The 19,300-nt window shown below is 41.8% G+C and overlaps 1 protein-coding gene and 1 long non-coding RNA gene across 6 annotated transcripts; one reads left to right on the top strand and one right to left on the bottom strand.

Annotated features, from left to right (window-relative positions):
- Nucleotides 1-1,328: 1,328 nt before the first annotated feature.
- On the bottom strand, nucleotides 1,329-16,474 carry LOC117412703 (uncharacterized). 5 transcript variants are annotated; one of them, XM_034021253.3, is made up of 14 exons: nucleotides 16,352-16,440; nucleotides 14,121-14,139; nucleotides 13,741-13,834; nucleotides 12,968-13,177; nucleotides 10,772-10,849; nucleotides 8,299-8,466; nucleotides 7,865-7,945; nucleotides 6,863-7,024; nucleotides 6,297-6,530; nucleotides 6,134-6,211; nucleotides 4,752-5,057; nucleotides 2,699-2,917; nucleotides 2,062-2,139; nucleotides 1,329-1,962 (listed from the first exon to the last, which is right to left on the bottom strand). In XM_034021253.3, exons 3-14 carry the CDS (start codon nucleotides 13,751-13,753, stop codon nucleotides 1,793-1,795), a joined length of 1,797 nt encoding a protein of 598 aa, XP_033877144.3. In that variant the 5' UTR covers nucleotides 13,754-13,834; nucleotides 14,121-14,139; nucleotides 16,352-16,440; the 3' UTR covers nucleotides 1,329-1,792. The 5 variants fall into 5 exon arrangements, with proteins under 5 accessions (XP_033877144.3, XP_033877142.3, XP_058888021.1 ...); XM_034021251.3 differs by having other exon boundaries at nucleotides 6,863-7,027; XM_059032038.1 differs by lacking the exon at nucleotides 16,352-16,440 and adding an exon at nucleotides 15,296-15,409 and having other exon boundaries at nucleotides 6,863-7,027.
- On the top strand, nucleotides 9,102-18,938 carry LOC131738167 (uncharacterized). Its single transcript, XR_009329706.1, has 3 exons — nucleotides 9,102-9,346; nucleotides 18,328-18,447; nucleotides 18,699-18,938. It is a non-coding gene; the product is annotated as an uncharacterized LOC131738167 (long non-coding RNA).
- Nucleotides 18,939-19,300: the final 362 nt, after the last annotated feature.

The raw sequence follows: 19,300 nt of genomic DNA on the forward strand, positions 1-19,300 counted from the left end.
TTGACGTCTGTGTTATGCTTGTTTCTATTTGAACGGGATTCCAATTTGTTTTATAACTAGCCTTTGTATTGAATTACAACTCGGAGCATATCCAAATGCCCTAATAATATTACAGGCTATTTAAAAGATGCACGGGTTATGGCTCCCCCCAACTATTCAAGAAACACAAAGTATTGAAACTTGCTGCAAATGTATTTTATTTTATTTTCTTACTATGTACTGTAACAACTCGAATATAGCTGTATCGTCTACTCGGGAACACGTATTAATGAAAACTACACAATTCTACTTTTCTAGATAAAAACAAGTTATTCACGTGACTGACTGTTAAAGGTGTTCGCCTTTCAGTCGGTCCTCCGTTTGCTGTCACCGCCTTAAGAAAAATGTGTTGCGCCCAAAGCCCAGAAATAGAGGATCATTCATGCCAGGCCCTGGATAAATATATTATTACACTATATGTGATTCTCTGGCAAGTTTCCCTCCCATGAGAACAAACTTTGCTACCTGTATCATTGAATTAGTGGCTGGCCTATTGACAGTGCTATGGCAGGTGAATCAGCCATGGTATACACACTGTTGACAGTGCTATGACGGGTGAATCAGTCCCATGGTGTACACACTGTTGACAGTGCTATGGCAGGTGAATCAGTCCTGCGATGGTCCTATACCTTGTTGACAGTGCTATGGCAGGTGAATCAGTCCTATGGTGTACACACTGTTGACAGTGCTATGACGGGTGAATCAGTCCCATGGTGTACAAACTGTTGACAGTGCTATGGCAGGTGAATCAGTCCCATGGTGTACACACTGTTGACAGTGCTATGGCTGGTGAATCAGTCCCATGGTGTACACACTGTTGACAGTGCTATGGCAGGTGAATCAGTCCCATGGTGTACACACTGTTGACAGTGCTATGACGGGTGAATCAGTCCCGCGGTGTACACACTGTTGACAGTGCTATGACGGGTGAATCAGTCCCATGGTGTACACACTGTTGGCAGTGCTATGGCAGGTGAATCAGTCCCGCGGTATACACAATGTTGGCAGTGCTATGGCAGGTGAATCAGTCCCATGGTGTACACACTGTTGACAGTGCTATGGCAGGTGAATCAGTCCCATGGTGTACACACTGTTGACAGTGCTATGGCAGGTGAATCAGTCCCATGGTGTACACACTGTTGACAGTGCTATGACGGGTGAATCAGTCCCGCGGTGTACACACTGTTGACAGTGCTATGACAGGTGAATCAGTCCTGCGGTGGTCTTATACCCTGTTGACTGTGTTGCTTCAGTGAGGAGGCAGGAGGCAGCACACATGCACAATGGGGTGTCTCTTTTTGTATTTATTCATTTATACAGGCAAGGGTAATGCTTACCACAAGTTACTCACAAATTCCACACAATACAGTCACATATTATAATAAAACCGAATTTAAAACATCAGCTATGGTATAAAAAACATTCACATATTATTTAAACTCAATAAGAATTATATAAAACAATGTATTAAACAGTCAGAGCTGTGCACTGAAAGACACAGACAACAAATTTAATCAATCCATGTTAGCTAAATTACAAGACGAACAAAATGTAAAAACTGCATACACAGCAATCCAGAACACATACAACTGTCCATCTAAAAAACACGACTGCTTATCCATTAAAAAACATTCCACACAGTGGGCTCTGTTTACAAAGCCTTATGGGCTGTTTTAAAGACTGCTTTATGGACTGTTTTAAAGACTGCTTTAAGGAACTCCACAGTGAAGGACTCTACAAAAGACCTGTGAAGCTAGCTCTTTCGAGAGCCCCTGGGCAGGACGTTGTCTCTGAAGTAGCTCCGGTTGTCAATGTTTCCGGGGGGATCATAGAGCGCGACGGCAATGAACATTCCGCGGCGGTCCGTCGCCAATCCGATTCCCACCTCTGACGAGCACCTCCACACCATCTGAGAGAAGTTCCCTGCAGAGAAGCACGGTTCCATTAGGAGAGACAGACAGGGACCCTTTACACTGCTTCACTCTACACTGTGGTGTATTGAGTTGTGCTGGGGGGACTTACCGGCTCCTCTCTGAAATCCAGGGGAGCTGAAATCATATTTACTGTATTCTGAATACCAGGACTCTGCCACTTCACATCCTGCAAGAAAAATAAAAGCAAAATAAGAACAGCATGATAGAAGGTATTGCATGTTAAGTACAGTAGCTATAGACAGCAGGGGCACCTAGTGTATCATCTACATTCTCGTAATATTTGATTTCTTACCTGTTTAATATCTCTATGAGTGCTCCAATAATTCTGTATTGTTGTTTCTGCTCAATATTTACCAGGCTTTAGGCTAGGGGCACTCTTCTGGAACTGTATTGCACACGCATGCTATAACCTCTAGGGGGCACGTTGCTGGACTTGTCCTGCACATGCATGCTATTACCAATAGTGGGCACTTAGCTGCCCTGTCCTTCACATGCATGCTATATGCTATAACCCCCAGTTGGCACTGTGCTGGTCTTGATTTACACATGCATGATATTATCACTAGTGGGCACTGTGCTGGTACTGAATTGCACATGATGCTATTACCACAAGTGGGCACGGTGCTGGTACTGCATTGCACATGCATGCTATTACCACATGTGGGCACTGTGCTGGTCCTTTCATGTATGCTGCTACCACTAGGGTCACTTTGCTGCTGTATTACCTGAAGGATTTTCAGTGCTGGTGCCGGTCTGGTACCACAGGCTCTGTCCATGGTCTCCAGGGCGGTTCTGAATGACTCTCTTCCGGATCAGATGTTCTGCCCATTCCTTTGCCTCATTCGAGAGGGCGGGGCTGATCCTGAGAGGCCCTGCCCCATGCTGCTGCCTCTTGTCATTCAGCTTCTTGAGCAGGTCGCGTGAGAACTGCTCTGACTCCCTGTCTGCAGAACACAACAAGCAATAATGGACAGCAGAGCACTGCTTTACAGTGGACATTACAAATACACCTTGTATAGTAATGTAAAAAAGACTTATCTTAAGGAAGTGATAGAGTCAGCACTCACATATCCGACCCTATAAAGGTTTGACTTCAGTGACGGTTAAACGAGTGTAAAGCATATCTGATTATTTCATTTTGGCCCGTTCCAACCGCTGTCCGTTTTTTCACGGAACACAAAAAATATACAATGTCAAAAATAGATAACTAAAAGCACTGTGTTTTAAAATATTATTTGTTTATTTAGCAGATGCCTTTATCCAAGGCGACTTACAGAGACTGGGGTGTGTGAACTATGCATCAGCGATTGGGCCGGGTCTTAAAACGTGGGCGGAGTCGGAAATTGTGTGTGACGGGTAAATGCATTCATTTGTTACATATATATAATGGGGACTGATTTTATTCTTAATACTAGGGCAGTAAAACGCGACTGACGCATATCTGGATAACGGATATCCGAGTGCTGATTTAAACCAAGGTTTTAAAAATACTGCTGGGTTGATGCTTTAGGGTTTTGTAATTATCGAGTCGACTTTCAGTTTTCCAAATGATTTGCCCAGACCTGTCTTTACATGGCTACACATCTCTCATTAAAAGCCATAAACAATGAGAGATGCATAGCCAAAGCAGGAAAAATCTGCAATACAGTAATACTGGGATGCAGTAAATGGCAGTGAATTGTATTTAATACATTTGGAATCATACAGATGTACAAAACTACATAGAGAAGAAGCAGAGCTTGCACAAAATGAAAACATAAATAAAAAATAAAAGAGGAAATGATATAAACCAGTATAGCCAGGGCAGCAGAGAGTGAACTCCACGGCTGTACCCTCGCTGGTCTCGCCCATTCAGAGAGTGAATTCCATGCCTCTACCCTCGCTTGTCTCGCCCATTCAGAGAGTGAACTCCATGCCTCTACCCTCGCTTGTCTCGCCCATTCAGACAGTGAACTCCATGCCTCTACCCTCACTGGTCTCGCCCATTCAGAGAGTGAACTCCATGCCTCTACCCTCGCTGGTCTCGCCCATTCAGAGAGTGAACTCCATGCCTCTACCCTCGCTGGTCTCGCCCATTCAGAGAGTGAACTCCATGCCTCTACCCTCGCTGGTCTCGCCCATTCAGAGAGTGAACTCCATGCCTCTACCCTCGCTGGTCTCGCCTATTCAGAGACTGAACTCCATGCCTCTACCCTTGCTGGTCTCGCCCATTCAGCCTGGCTGTGTTCCACCGTAAATTAACAATATCTCTGAACACGCAACACCAAGAGTGGGCCAGGGTTGTATCGGGTGATTTCCAAAGCTGAAAAATTGACTTTTTAGTGGCATTTAGGCCATGAATTGTATTGTATTGTATAAAATAGCACTATCTATTTGTTAAAACAAGTGTGACATAAATTCCCCGCCACTGCTGTAAATTCAAAATTAGAGCTATCAGGATGATGACAAAATTACCATGACACATAGCAACAGTATTACATACTAGTATAGAATACGAATTAGCAATTCAGTATTTAATCACAATTTGATAAGCGATTTTCCAGATGTGTGAGATACAGATGGACGGATGTACAGACAGACTGACACCCCCCTATGTCCCCAGGATCTCACTTGTGCTAAATAATGATACAAAATAGTCATGTAAATGCTTACTTATGAAAATGGAATTGAAAAGGAAGACAGGTTTTCATGAAATGGAAAATGGCAAATATTGAAATGAAAAATGAAGGGCTTTTACGAGAATTTCTACCGACCCTAAATATAATGTGCGTCGCTCACCTTGGACACTGGAAGAGCTGCAGGCTCCTGTCACTCTCACAGTCTCTGGCTTGTTCACCATCACTCTTACAGTCTCTGGCTTGTTCACCATCACTCTCACAGTCTGTGTCTGAATCTTGCACTGGAGGTCTGGATCCCTCCCTGGTGGCAGTGCCCCCTTGGGCAGCACGTTCTTCTGAAAGTACCCGGGGTTGGTGATGTTACCACCGGGTTCGTATCGCGCCACCGCAATCGCCAGCCCGGAGTCTGTCGCCAAGGCAATGCCCAGCTCCCGGGAGTCTCTCCATACCACCTGAGAGAAGTGACCTGGAGAGGAAAGGTGAGGAGAGGAGAGGAAAGGAAAGGAGAGGAGAGAGGAGGAGGGGAGAGGAGAGGAGAGTAGTGGAGAGAAGAGAAGAAGAAAGAGGAGGGAGGAGGAGGGGAGAGGAGAGAGGAGGAGGGGAGAGGAGAGGAGAGAAGAGAGGAGGAGAGAAGAGGAGAGGAGAGAGGAGGGAGGAGGAGGGGAGAGGAGAGAGAGGAGTGGAGAAGAGAGGAGAGGAGGAGAGGAGAGGAGAGGAGAGGAGAGGTCCGGGATGTTAGGAGTACATTTCTCTTAGTTATTTCACACTGAACGTTTAAAAAAACAATTATAGGAGAGAAAATTAATAAATTCAATCTGAAGTTCTCAGGGGCATACCTAAGACTGGTTAACTATAGTCAGACTAGTAAATGATCTAAGAAGAACTAGATTAGAGGGAGATTTATCAAACACACATAGGGTAATGAAACAGGTAAGAAATGAAAGATTCTGAAAATATAGGTGTTGTAAAGTTACTGGCACGCCTTCAAAAGGTTATTAAAAACAGAACTTGGTGAAAACCTGGTCACTGGTCCTTGAACTACAGAGGAGTAAACTGATGAACAGTAATTCTAGAACCCTTAGACCCTCCAAGAAGTACCTGTGTTGTTCTGGAACTCTGGTCTGTACAGTAAGTCTTAGATCCTCCTAGAAGTAACTGGGTGTGTTAAGTAACTGAGTAGTGTGGAACTGAGCATGCCGTTAAGTTGGTTCTTTCACTGAGCTTCTTTCACTTAACGCACCCACTATGTTGTTTTGGAACCCTGGTCTGTACAGTCATTCTAGAACCCTTAGACCTTCCTAGAACAACCTGTGGGTGCAATAAGTAAGTGAACCGCTCAGAGCAGCTCAGTGAAAGAACCCACATAACGACATGCTCAGTCCCGCTCCCCCCTAAAAAGTTCGGAGCGCTGCAGAGCAGATTTCATCAGTGATCCGAGTGAGCGGAATAATTTGCACTGAGCCTCTCAGTTATGCACCCTATGTTCTTCTGGAACCCTGGTCTGTACAACAATTGTAGAACCCTTGGAACCCCTAGAAGTACCTGTGTTCTTCTGGAACCCTGGTCTGTTGAAATCGTAGTCCTTGATCTCTTTGTACCATGCCTCCACCACCTCCTTTCCTGAACATAAAATAAACACATTAAAAAGCCTGAACTCTCATGTGAACTAGACCGTGCTGTGAAGAGCAAAGAGTGCAGTGCTGACCCGAGACCGGCATTATCACAGAGCTGGTCCGGCACCAGATGTTCTCCCCGTGGTCGGTGTCGCTGTGTTGCAGGGCGCGCATGGACAGCAGCTGACTGGCCCATTTCTGTGCCTCTCGAGAGAGTTGAGCGCTGAGACGCAGTGGGGGGGCTCCGTGCTGCTGCCGGTACATGTTGTGAGCTTCCAGGGCCTCTGCCTCGAACCCAGCTCCGCCTGAGGGTGAGCAGGCTCTTCCTGCAATAAGAGGAACATTAAAGCCAGACTGCGTTCTCCTTTTAACTGAGTGACTGGAGTCATTGGAGAAGACACAGCTACTGAGGGCATTACTGGCTGTTATCTTAGGCAGACCGCCCGGTGAGCTGAACTGGTCCCATCACAGCTCAGTTACCTTGGGGGATGGTGTGCTCTAGTATTGTGACAGGTGTGCTACAGTGAGACCTTCAACCCCGACATCAACAATACGGCTGCAGCTACATGGTCCATCCCTCTAATGAGACTATTCTCTCATTTATTACCCACTCAGCGTATGACCCTAAACCTCCCATAATGCAGTGTGGGATGGTTACCTGAGGCTCCAGGCCACTGCAGGGTGGGGTTCAGGGGGTATCCACAGCTGGTCGGGTTCTTGGCTGGGCTCTCCTGCCCCACAGTGTAGATCACACCCCCAGCAGAGGGCTTCCCCACAGACAGCTCCTTCAGACACTTCCACAAGCCCTCCGTGACATCACCTGCTGAAGCACAACAGCACACCAGGTATGGATCTGTTTTCTCCCTTTACCTGATAACCCATTTCTACCCCGTACAGAATTTTGCAGATTCCAGTTAAATATGACTATTAACCTGCAGGTCCCTTCATTAATGTTGTGTTGTCATTTTAATCCTTTTCGTAAGTATTTCCTTTTTTAACAAGCAGGTCATTGATATTCATCCCCTACCACGACTGTAGTTTCAAAGCGAGAGCTACAGTACATGAAAACGTAGAACTACTAACAGTGTAAGCAGAAAGATTATTCCCATGTTTACCAAGGAATTTCATACTGCATAGCATACTTATCAGTTTAGGAAACGCAACTTGTATTGTGTTTTAGGCAATGAAAACTGAACATCATTTCTGACAATAGTCATACCGAGTGCTTCCGTCATTCTCCTACACCACCTAGGTGGTGGTAGCAGTTTACACATCACTACATTGTTTGTATATGCTTCTCTGGATTTTTTCAGACACTGGCAGTCGTCAAGAATCTGTGTAACTACAATGCCACCCATGGACACCTAACGGACAATGTCTTACCAGTAACTAAACTGACATCGGCTAGATAAGCCATCGCATTCATGGATCTATTCGAGTGAATGTATGCCAGTCCTGTGTATTAAAATTTAAAGTTTCTGATGTTTTATAATAGTAACAGGAGGACACGGGTTTTCAATAGGTGCAGCAACACATGGGCACCTTGAACACGTTACAGTGTTAAAGTTCAGAAGTGTAGGGTTTACACCCACTAAGCAATCCAAAGACGTTTTGGACTGAAGACTCATTAGAATAGACCAGCACTGCACCTGCTTCTCACCTGTAGCGCCTCTCTGTGGAGGGCAGCTAAATCTGGGGTCTTCACCACGCTTACTGCTCGAAGAGTCCACAGTCTTCCTCCCTGCAAGCAGAGCAGAGGGGAGCTGGAGGAGTCATGAGACAGCTCACACAGACTACACACAGTCTACAGTCTCCCTCCCTGCAAGCACAGCAGAGGGGACCTGGAGGAGTCATGAGACAGCTCACACAGACTACACACAGTCTACAGTCTCCCTCCCTGCAAGCACAGCAGAGGGGACCTGGAGGAGTCATGAGACAGCTCACACAGATGACACACAGTCTACAGTCTCCCTCCCTGCAAGCACAGCAGAGGGGACCTGGAGGAGTCATGAGACAGCTCACACAGACTACACACAGTCTACAGTCTCCCTCCCTGCAAGCACAGCAGAGGGGACCTGGAGGAGTCAGAGTTACCTAGGTTACCGGAAGCCCCAGGAGGCAGGACATTGCTCTGGAAGTACCCCGGGTTGGTTATGTTCCCTGCAGGGCTGTAGTGCCCCACCACGTACACTGTATTCCCATCAGTGGCCTTCCCCACTCCCAGTTCTGTTGAGCTCTTCCACACCACTTGGGTGAAGTGACCTGTGGCAAACAGAGGGGGCACTGTCACAAAGACGGCCAGAGTGGGTGGCGTCAGACCAGAAAAGGAATACACAGAGAGATGTGGTTTGGTATAAGATGGGCGCGTGATCGCGCTCAGCATTTAATAAACAGAAAATAAAAGGTTTGAAACACAAAAAACACTGGACACGGCACTTGCGCCAAAATAAAGAGACAAACAAAAAACGAACACACACTAACAAACAGGGACGAACAGACACGGTGAGTAAAGCAGTATTTACGTTCTTTCTTTCTTTCACTTTTTAGTTTCTCCTCTCTCTCCCGTTCTCCACTCACCGAACACCAACCACGACTGAGTGAAACTGTGCATCTATATATACTGTTGTGCTGGGATTCAATTACTAATTAATTACTCACTTGAATCCCAGCACGTGAATTCATTACGTGCAACCCCGTGCCACACATTATACACATTTTATCTGCACGTGAAGTGATGTGCCATCCTCGTGCCTAAATATAATTATACACTTTAAACACACGTGAAACACAGACCCGTTTATATCCCGTGTACCAATCTATACACCAACATTTACACACGCAACATACAACACAGAACACAAATGCACACAGGGGCGGGGCGCTTTGCCACAGGCACCCAACTCTTAGTAAGTTGAGAAACACACTGTAGTTAGGTTATAATGCATTGAATGCATAAACACGCCCTCAATTAGCACTAGTCTTGGACTACCTAACGTGAAGGTGAGAATTAATTTATGTATGCTGGATTCGACTTAAAACTTGTTTGCAAAGCAATCCCCAGCTGACCGTTTACACCCATGTTGCATCACGTCACTGCGTTAGCGGCGAGCACATCCATACTGTGATACAACAGAAAAGCAAGGTAAGGTTTCTCTGTAAAAACGCTCCCTTTTCATCAATGTTGTAATGTTGCAGTAAACACAAATAGAGATTTGTAAACAGAGAAGAACACTAGAAACAGGTGGGGTATTTCTAGTGTTGCTGTCTGTAAGTGTAGTAAAATAATTTGCCACTGTTAAGAAATGGTATTATATACTGTATATATATAAGAAACAGTATTATATATAAACAAATGCAGACATTGGTGTTTGGCATAAAAAAATGTTGCTTCAAGTGGGGAGAAAAGACTACATCTCCCACAAGTGTTAGCGCAGACAGGAGAACTGATAGCTGGGAAAGCTGGAGGTAAATTTAAATGGAGCTGCGTTAGTCTGAGGAAGAGAACCAGGAAGTCAGTTCCAAGAGTACTACATGTAGTAGATACTGAAAACAAAAAACAATGGAACCTGGAAAAGGAAGAAGCCAGTTAACCTTAAGCAAGGCTACAAACAGTGAACTAAAACAACAATAACTTTACTTACCTTTGTGGTGATCCATGGGTCGAGCTCCCAGTGGCAAGTCTAGGAAGTACAGTCTCAGCTACACAGTTGTGTTATTATTTGATGAACTTTTAGTTTCTTTGATTTCTGAGACTGCAAGCCGGGTAGCCCAACATTAGGGTCCGACCGTTGTGTTTTGTTAATTTTGATTTGCTGCTTAATAAATATTCCCTTGTGACATCTGTAGTCCGACCTTCTTTAACCTCACACTATACTTCTTCGGCCATCCTACACTCAGTGAATACCACAACACTTACCACAGAAGTCAAAATCATCCCAATTTATATTCAGTCAGTGGATTATAACTCCGGTACAACACAGACAGCACATCACTGTAAAATTCTGACACGGCAGCTGACCAAATGAGTTTGTGGAGACGTCGCAAAATACCCATCTCCAGCCAACAGGGTTTCCCATTCTAATCCCTTGTATCGCGGGGTCATTTAAATGTACACAAATATTTATATTAAATGACAAGTACTAGATAAAAGTCAGCTTGTTCAAATGAGTTAAAATATGAATTTGAAAAATCTCGAAAACCTTGTATCTACAAAAACCTTCACCAGTCAAAAATAGAGGACAAACATTTCTAATACCATGGCCACATGCTCAGATTTAACTAACATTACTTACTAAACATCTAATGCACACGAGAATGAATCATATATATATATATATATATATATGACATGTTTGAAGAACTGTTGGGGTGCAATAATATATGCTATAACCACCAGATTTTGTGCAAAATTTACAGAGGTAAAGTTTTATCAGGGGCGTCCATTTCTCTTCTACGTCATTAAAGTGAGGAATCTAACACACTGCTGCCTTGAAAAGTGAGTTGGGTTTTTAGCTCCATTCCAGTATGCAGATGGAAGCGAGTGGCTCTTTCTTATTTTCCCCCTTACCTGTGTTGCTTCCAAAGCCAGGGTTGCTGAAGCTGTAGTCTTTAATCTCACTGTACCAGGAGTCCACAGCCTTACTCCCTGCAAACAGAGCCACAGTGAGCTGGAGAAGTCAGCAGACAAAGACACAGTGCCAAAGAGACCCCAAACACACAGCGTGAGCTTTGCCAATGTGGGGGCAATCTTGGTGTTTAAAGATGTTTTTTTTCATGGAACACTGCCAGCATTTATTGTAATTGTAGCTAACAAAATAATTCCATAAATCATACCTGTTTTGCACAATAGCTGATGCTAATTGATGCTGCTGTATGCATAGTGTTTAAATGATGATATGGTGTGTAGTGTTTTAATTGATGCTGCTGTATGCATAGCGTTTAATTGATGATATGGTGTGTAGTGTTTTAATTGATGCTGTTGTGTGCATAGTGTTTAAATGATGATATGGTGTGCATAGTGTTTTAATTGATGCTGCTGTATGCATAGCGTTTAATTGATGATATGGTGTGTAGTGTTTTAATTGATGATGTTGTGTGCATAGTGTTTTAATTGATGATACAGTGTGCATAGTGTTTAATTGATGATATGGTGTGTAGTGTTTTAATTGATGATACAGTGTGCATAGTGTTTAAATGATGCTGCTGTATGCATAGCGTTTAATTGATGATACTGTGTGCAGTGTTTTAATTGATGATATGGTGTGTAGTGTTTTAATTGATGATGTTGTGTGCATAGTGTTTAAATGATGATATGGTGTGTAGTGTTTTAATTGATGATATGGTGTGCATAGTGTTTTAATTGATGATACAGTGTGCATAGTGTTTAAATGATGATATGGTGTGTAGTGTTTTAATTGATGCTGCTGTATGCATAGCGTTTAATTGATGATATGGTGTGTAGTGTTTTAATTGATGCTGTTGTGTGCATAGTGTTTTAATTGATGATACAGTGTGCATAGTGTTTAATTGATGATATGGTGTGCATAGTGTTTTAATTGATGATATGGTGTGCATAGTGTTTTAATTGATGATACAGTGTGCATAGTGTTTAATTGATGATACAGTGTGCATAGTGTTTAATTGATGATATGGTGTGCATAGTGTTTTAATTGATGATATGGTGTGCATAGTGTTTAATTGATGATATGGTGTGTAGTGTTTTAATTGATGATGTTGTGTGCATAGTGTTTAAATGATGATATGGTGTGTAGTGTTTTAATTGATGATATGGTGTGCATAGTGTTTTAATTGATGATACAGTGTGCATAGTGTTTAATTGATGATATGGTGTGCATAGTGTTTTAATTGATGATATGGTGTGCATAGTGTTTTAATTGATGCTGCTGTATGCATAGCGTTTAATTGATGATATGGTGTGTAGTGTTTTAATTGATGCTGTTGTGTGCATAGTGTTTAATTGATGATACAGTGTGCATAGTGTTTAATTGATGATATGGTGTGCATAGTGTTTTAATTGATGATATGGTGTGCATAGTGTTTTAATTGATGCTGCTGTATGCATAGCGTTTAATTGATGATATGGTGTGTAGTGTTTTAATTGATGCTGTTGTGTGCATAGTGTTTAATTGATGATATGGTGTGCATAGTGTTTTAATTGATGATATGGTGTGCATAGTGTTTTAATTGATGCTGTTGTGTGCATAGTGTTTAAATGATGATATGGTGTGTAGTGTTTTAATTGATGCTGCTGTATGCATAGCGTTTAATTGATGATATGGTGTGTAGTGTTTTAATTGATGATATGGTGTGTAGTGTTTTAATTGATGATATGGTGTGCATAGTGTTTTAATTGATGATACTGTGTGCAGTGTTTTAATTGATGATACTGTGTGCAGTGTTTTAATTGATGATACGGTGTGTAGTGTTTTAATTGATGATACTGTGTGCAGTGTTTTAATTGATGATACTGTGTGTAGTGTTTTAATTGATGATACTGTGTGCAGTGTTTTAATTGATGATACGGTGTGTAGTGTTTTAATTGATGATACTGTGTGCAGTGTTTTAATTGATGATACGGTGTGTAGTGTTTTAATTGATGATACGGTGTGCAGTGTTTTAATTGATCATACTGTGTGCATAGTGTTTTAATTGATGATACAATGTGTATAACATGTGGTGGTAGCATGGCTGTCTGAATGCTGGGTGAATAACACAATGCTCCTAGCTCTGAAGGGTTTAATACCAGCAATGTTGTTGGAGGCGGAGCTCCATGCGTAGTACAGGTTCTCCCCGTTGCTGGTGGAGCTGTGCTTCATAGTCTTAATTGCCAACATGTGTTCTGCCCAGCTCTGAGCAGACTTGCACAGTGCCCGGTTGAGTCTCAGAGGCTCGGCTCCGTGCAGCTGCCTGTAGGTGTTGTGGGCAGCCAGGAACTCGCAGTCGAAGTTTTTGCCTGGGAAGCACACACAGCGTCACGCATTGCTGACAAGGATGTTAGATTCTGTTCAATTTCATAAACGTTTCAACTTTTGGAGTAAACGTGTTTAAAAAAATATTGGGGATTTTTTTTAACCAATGAAAAATGAGAATCCCTCCATGTGTGCTGTTATTACAACATTAATATGGAGGAGGCTACATGTATGCAACATTTATATGTATATGGAAAAAATATTGGATAAATAACCTTACACTGCACACATCTTACTGTATAAACACTACAGCATTTATACATAAAGCTACCAACCGTCCCGATTTTCCCGGGACAGTCCCCTTTTTAGGGAGTACGTCCTGGTGTCCCCACAGGTTTAGTAAAAACGTACTTTTGTCCAGCTTTTGGGTAGTTGTCCCATCTATGTCCCATTTTTCATGAACATCTGTGTTTGGCCATAGGCTCAACGGTAATAAGGAACCACCATGATGAACTGAGGTAAATCAAAGAGTAACCAAGCTGGTTCTTTCTGAGCTGCTCTGACTGGGGGGTTGAGTTATTTAACACACCCACTGTTGCTTAATTACCGCTTGTCACCATGACGATCCTAGTTGCAACTTCCGCCCTGCATTCTGTTTCCTGACAGACAGTGTCAGTCAGCTCGCAGGCAGTGGCTGTTGTCTAGAAAATTATTAAGGAGGTGAGCGGAAATAATTTTTTTTATCGAAAGAACAGCCAGAAAAATGGTTTGTAAATTATAGTAAGAAGAAAAAGGCTAATTTTATATATAAAATGTGTGATACAGATACAGGATTAATAAAAAGAATAATGTTTGCCACTGCTATGAAACACAAAACTGAATGAAACTCTTAATCACTGGCTCAGCATTCAATTGAATCAATTTCAGAGTTTTAGCAAAAGTGGTAATTCATGCAAATCATATCAATCATATTATTGAGATTCTTACCTGCCATGTCTCTGTGATTCTGCAAATTAAACACAAGACAAATGTTGGTTAATATGTGTGTACATATTACGTGTGTGTGCGTGCATGTTCAATAATTATTCCAAGTCCCTAGAAGTAGCCTACAGGTAAACTCTGTTTCAGATTAATAGCTATTAACTTGTAGAATGGATCTGGCAAGTATTTTATTACGGTTACAAACTTGTTTTAGTTCTGCATGCAAAAACCTTTTAGTGCATGTTACAGATTTGTGAAAGATATAAACTAGAGAATACATTGATATCACATTTTAAGTCTATATTTGAAATTGTTTTTAACTGTTCATTTACACATACAGTTTCCAAAGATTTCTAATAATCTATAATCTGTAGTCCTGAAACTAAAAAAGAAAATTGCATATCTAGATACACAAGCAATTTTTTCTTGGCAACTCAAATTGACAATAAAAATCGACCGTGTGTCACTAATCGAATTTCTGATTGGCAGTCAAGTTGCTAAATTAGACCACTGCTCTATTTTCAGCAACTAAATTGACAATTTTCTGTCGTCAACTAGAACTGACAATAAAAATAGCTTGTGTATCTCCGGCCCTAGGGAAACAACGGTGGACCAGGACCCCTTTGTAATGTCATAAGTCTGTGTGCTGTGTGTGTTTTTTAAGAATTCTGCCTCATGACCGAATTGATCCACAAAAAATTCTATGTGCAGGTTTTACGTCCTGGTTGTAATCTTTTTTTAATTTGGCTGTTTTTTGTATTGCATCTTAATATGGCTTGTCCTTTTTATACCCCACATTTGAGTTGTGCATATATCTACGAAACAGCATGTTGAGTTGTGATGAAACCTGTCAAGAGCATTCTTTAGTGAGAGTGTCAGAGCCTGGGGGAGGAGACCTGTCAGAATGACACACTTGCATTCATCGGTATGTGCCAAATCAGTTGTGAAATAGGAAACAGGATGAAGAAATTCTTTACCATGAGTTATTGAATGTATCGTAAACTAGGGGGCTGTAGAGGCATCGGCCTGTTTGTTAAACTTACATTTTCCACGTGCACATGGTGGGCGTTATTTCTTTATTGTTTAAAAAATTTAAAATGTCCAATTATTTGTTCCCCATCACCGCAGCAATTCCCCACACAGCTTAGGAAAACAAGAGCGGAAGTCAGCGAGCTACCGACCTCGAGAGAGCAAGGGCCAGCCCTGCAGGTGTCCGCTCTGAGCTCACTAGGCGCCTGGCCGGTAGGGTGCGCTGTAGTGTGATGAGGAGAAACAGTCCCTTCTGGTTTTGCCTCCCTAACCTTTAGGAGTACCAGAGCCAAAGCGCCACATCCTCCAGAATCGCCAGCGAAGACCGGCAACTTTGCACACCCAGGACACGAACCTGCGCTCCCTTGACTGTATGACTCCCCCTGCACACCACACAGCCATGCTTTTACCAGGGGAGACACTCGGGAACCCAATTTATTTATTTTTCTAAACACATTTTAAAAGGTCTAGTGTTATTCCTGAACAAACAACTTCAACTTTTACATAAACTTCTCTGCATTTCTTTTTTCATGGCAAAACTATATTCACATTTTTTATATTCAACATTTACATCTCAATTTATAGTTTGTAAATCAAAGGGTTGATAGCTGATCTTTTCTTAGTTCAAATGCGGAAATGTGGTGTTTTATTTCTGTTGGCACTCCTCCTCTGATTAGTTGTGTAAATGTGTCACTGTATGGAAATACATACAGCTGTGAATTCTGGTTTTGCACTGTTCAGTAGTCATTACTGTTATAGGGATGCATAATCGACAAGTGCAAATGCGACCCAAAGCAAAGTGGCAGTAAAAAAGATTCCCCTCCCAAGCACAAATGACAAAAGAGCAGTGAAAAGGGAAGTACATCTTAAAAACAACGCCACAGTCATTTTTGTGGAGCATTAAAAAAACATGTTTTTTGTTTGAAAGCAAGTTGTTAACAATCAAGTGCCCCTTAAAAACACTTTGTAGGCATTCACACACTTTGAGATACAAACTCCCACCCAATCACACCCAGAGATGCTTGAATACTGAAATGCTGTGTACTGAATAAGGCTAGGCTAGATCAACACTGAAATTAGATTCTTGCACAGTAAATTTACGGCTGTGTTTTTCAGTAATCCCAGTCAGTCCTGCCTGCCAGTTAGCCCCCAGCTAGTTTCCTAGTAGTGAGACCATTATAAATGTTAATAGTACAACTCCCTCTCACCTTCTCCACTCGCACCTCACAGCTGCTGTTTGCGTCTCCCCTCAGTAACAGTTTCCTCTGCAGCAGTTGCTTCCTATGAGCAGTGCAGGTTTTTATACTATGCCCTGCTGACTCGCCTCCCAGCCTGGGGAGGGGACTCTGAGTAATAACGAAGATACACTGTGATGGTTCCTCATTCCCAGGTAAAAGGATGTGTGCATTGTTATGATGCCAGAAATTACCAGGAACATGGGATTATCCAGGGACGACCAGACCTCCAATCCAAACTTTATATTACAGAAAAAGATTAGTAAACCCATACAGAACTCCAACAAGGATTATTACACACTTCAGAGATTTTTAAAGTGCCCTCATACACAGATGTTCACCGCCCTAGAACTCAATTTTCATTGTCCTATAAAGCATTTAAATTGTGCAGGACATTAGTTCCACAAAAGGTGGACAACTACACCATCTGTAGGGGGTGTTATCTCTCGAATGAGCTGTGCTGCCAATGTCAACCTACACCATTAATAAACATAATCATACGATTTCCCCATAAATTACATTTGTGATCTAATCACGGTTGATAAACGAATACATTATTAATGCATTTGTAGTTTGATACAACCGCCAAAACTGACAATAAATAAAATATAGTGAGTGCCGGTAACTGCAGGGAGTGACAGCAAGGATGGAAATAAGACTCTGTTGCATAGCAGTTTGATCCATTCCTGATTTTACTATGAGTTAATAAGACTCACCTGAGCTTTTTACCTATACATTGTGGCTAATCAAGCTTGTAGTGAAACTCGGAATGGGTGAAACTTCTATGCTGCTAGAGCATCCAGCTGGAATCACCTTCCGCTAGTACTTTTGATTTTTTGGTCACTTCCACTGCACAAGTATGGCCAACACTTTTGCATCATCCTATAAAATTAACTCATTTTGCTTCAGAAAGTCGAATGAAACCTGCTGAATAATGTTATGTTAACATATTGAATTACATACCGCTTGGTAGTTTTCCCATATACTTAACGAAAAAAAACCCACAGAAAATAAAAAATTTTAAAAAGTGATATTTCAAAATCTAACATGAAATGCTGTACTGCTACTATGGCTTCTGGTAGACTTTTGTGCTTATTCATTGTGTAGTTTTGTTGATTATATGATGTTAAATAAAAGATCTACATTATGCTCATATTGTTTTTGAAAAACCTTAAATCCTAAAATTCTAGGTGCTGCAAATATTTTGGCCGCAGCTGTACATTGGAATATGGTCTGCGAGACAAAACATTGCCTCCTGCTAGCAGCATCTGTAATTATAATATAAAAAACTTGGTAGTATTCTTCCAGTAGGATGCTCAGCCCTATATCTGTATCTATATCTGTAGCTATATCAATTAATATATAATATAGCACCCCCTCATATATGCGTTTATTGTTAAAGAAATGTAAAAAAAATTCTGAAATAAAGAAGCAATTAAACAGTGACCTAGCTTCTTCAACAGCATATTTGAAGGGTTAATAAAGTCCTACTCAGAAACCTCATCTCTGTACTTGTGTGTGTGTTAACCACAGTGCTGTTCAAACTCACAGACTACATAGGGAGGGGGGAGGGGTTGTACGCAATTAACAGGAACTGTGTGGTTTCACTAAGCCCAGGAAACTGTTCAACACAAAAACACTTCAGTGTACTTTTGCACGTAGAATTGATCTCTTAGTTTATGAACTTCTGAACCGGATGCCCTTAGATACAGCCACTTCTCCACTGGTAGTTGTAGAGATACCCAACAACTGTTGCCTGCCCTTATGTTTGCAGTTTCACCCCCATGCTTTTGCCATGGTTACACTATGCATTTACCATCATTTATCCTGGTTTGCCATGTTTGTGAATATGCTTTACCATACCTTGTTATTCTGTACAATGCTTACCTATTCTTTACCATGGTTTAACTGTGCTTTATTACATGTGTATCATGGGGAACCTTTAAAAGGATGCCTGCAGTGCTGGCATCTTGTCACTTCACCCACCGAACCCCTGCAGCAGCTGTGCTGAGCTCCTGAACCCCAACACCTGTCAAATAAACTGCTTTGCAATAAATGACTTCACTCAGGTATATGGCATGATTTTACAGAAACATTTGAGTTTGTTTGCAACCAGAGCAGCATTGAAGTGTGTCAAGAAAGAGCAGTGCCTGTACAGTACTGCAGGTAAGGTGTGCATCCCACAAGCTGTGTTGCAGACATGCTTTATACATTCAGTGTAGCAATACTGGGGACATGTAAGAAACTCCAGGTCATTGTGCTAAAACCTAAAAAATGATCACAGTGATATATTTTCAAAACATTTATTTTGTTATTACAGTATGTCACAGGCATTTTCCATCATAGTAAGAAAACTTTGGTCCCATCGGCAGCAGTGGTACATTGGGCAAATCAACCTGCTAAATAAACTGCTGAATAGCAATTGAGGAAGACAATGCTTACAACTGGTCAGGGTCCTGAACCAATTTATATTACAAATACTGTAGTCACTTAAATAAGCAACTTGTTTTTATTTTTCTGTGCTTACTCTCCACATGCATGGTATTAAACTATTTGATAAACTGGCTTTTTTGTTATACCTGTAATTAACACTGTTTTTGGCAGGCTTTTTTTAAATTAAAACAAATAATAAATTGTTTTACCTTGAGTTTCTTGTTAGTTGTTTCTCTGTTGTCTCCTCTTGTATCCTTCACAAGTTTCTGTTTTATACTGTGTTCAATACCTTGGGCCAGCGATTGCTCTTTAATAAGATCTGCTCAGAGGAGGTTAGTTTGAAACACAAAGGCAAACCTTTGTGTTTCAAAATAACTCACATCAACATGTTAATGAGGCCACACCCTGAATGAGGCTGACATCTGGCAGTAGCTCAAGCATTAAAAACATGGTCCTACAATCACTTCGCAGGCACAGTCATCAGGCACT

Source organism: Acipenser ruthenus, chromosome 10 (genome assembly GCF_902713425.1).
Source record: "Acipenser ruthenus chromosome 10, fAciRut3.2 maternal haplotype, whole genome shotgun sequence".
Classification (NCBI taxonomy): domain Eukaryota; kingdom Metazoa; phylum Chordata; class Actinopteri; order Acipenseriformes; family Acipenseridae; genus Acipenser; species Acipenser ruthenus.

Bases quoted from the DNA above. Each gene is read 5' to 3' on its own strand.
- LOC117412703 (XM_034021251.3), bottom strand. The intron at 6,212-6,296 runs GTCAGCACTGCA...TTTTATGTTCAG, and splicing joins TGTGATAATGCCGGTCTCGG to GAAAGGAGGTGGTGGAGGCA. The intron at 2,918-4,751 runs GTGAGCGACGCA...TGTGTTCTGCAG, and splicing joins CAGCTCTTCCAGTGTCCAAG to ACAGGGAGTCAGAGCAGTTC.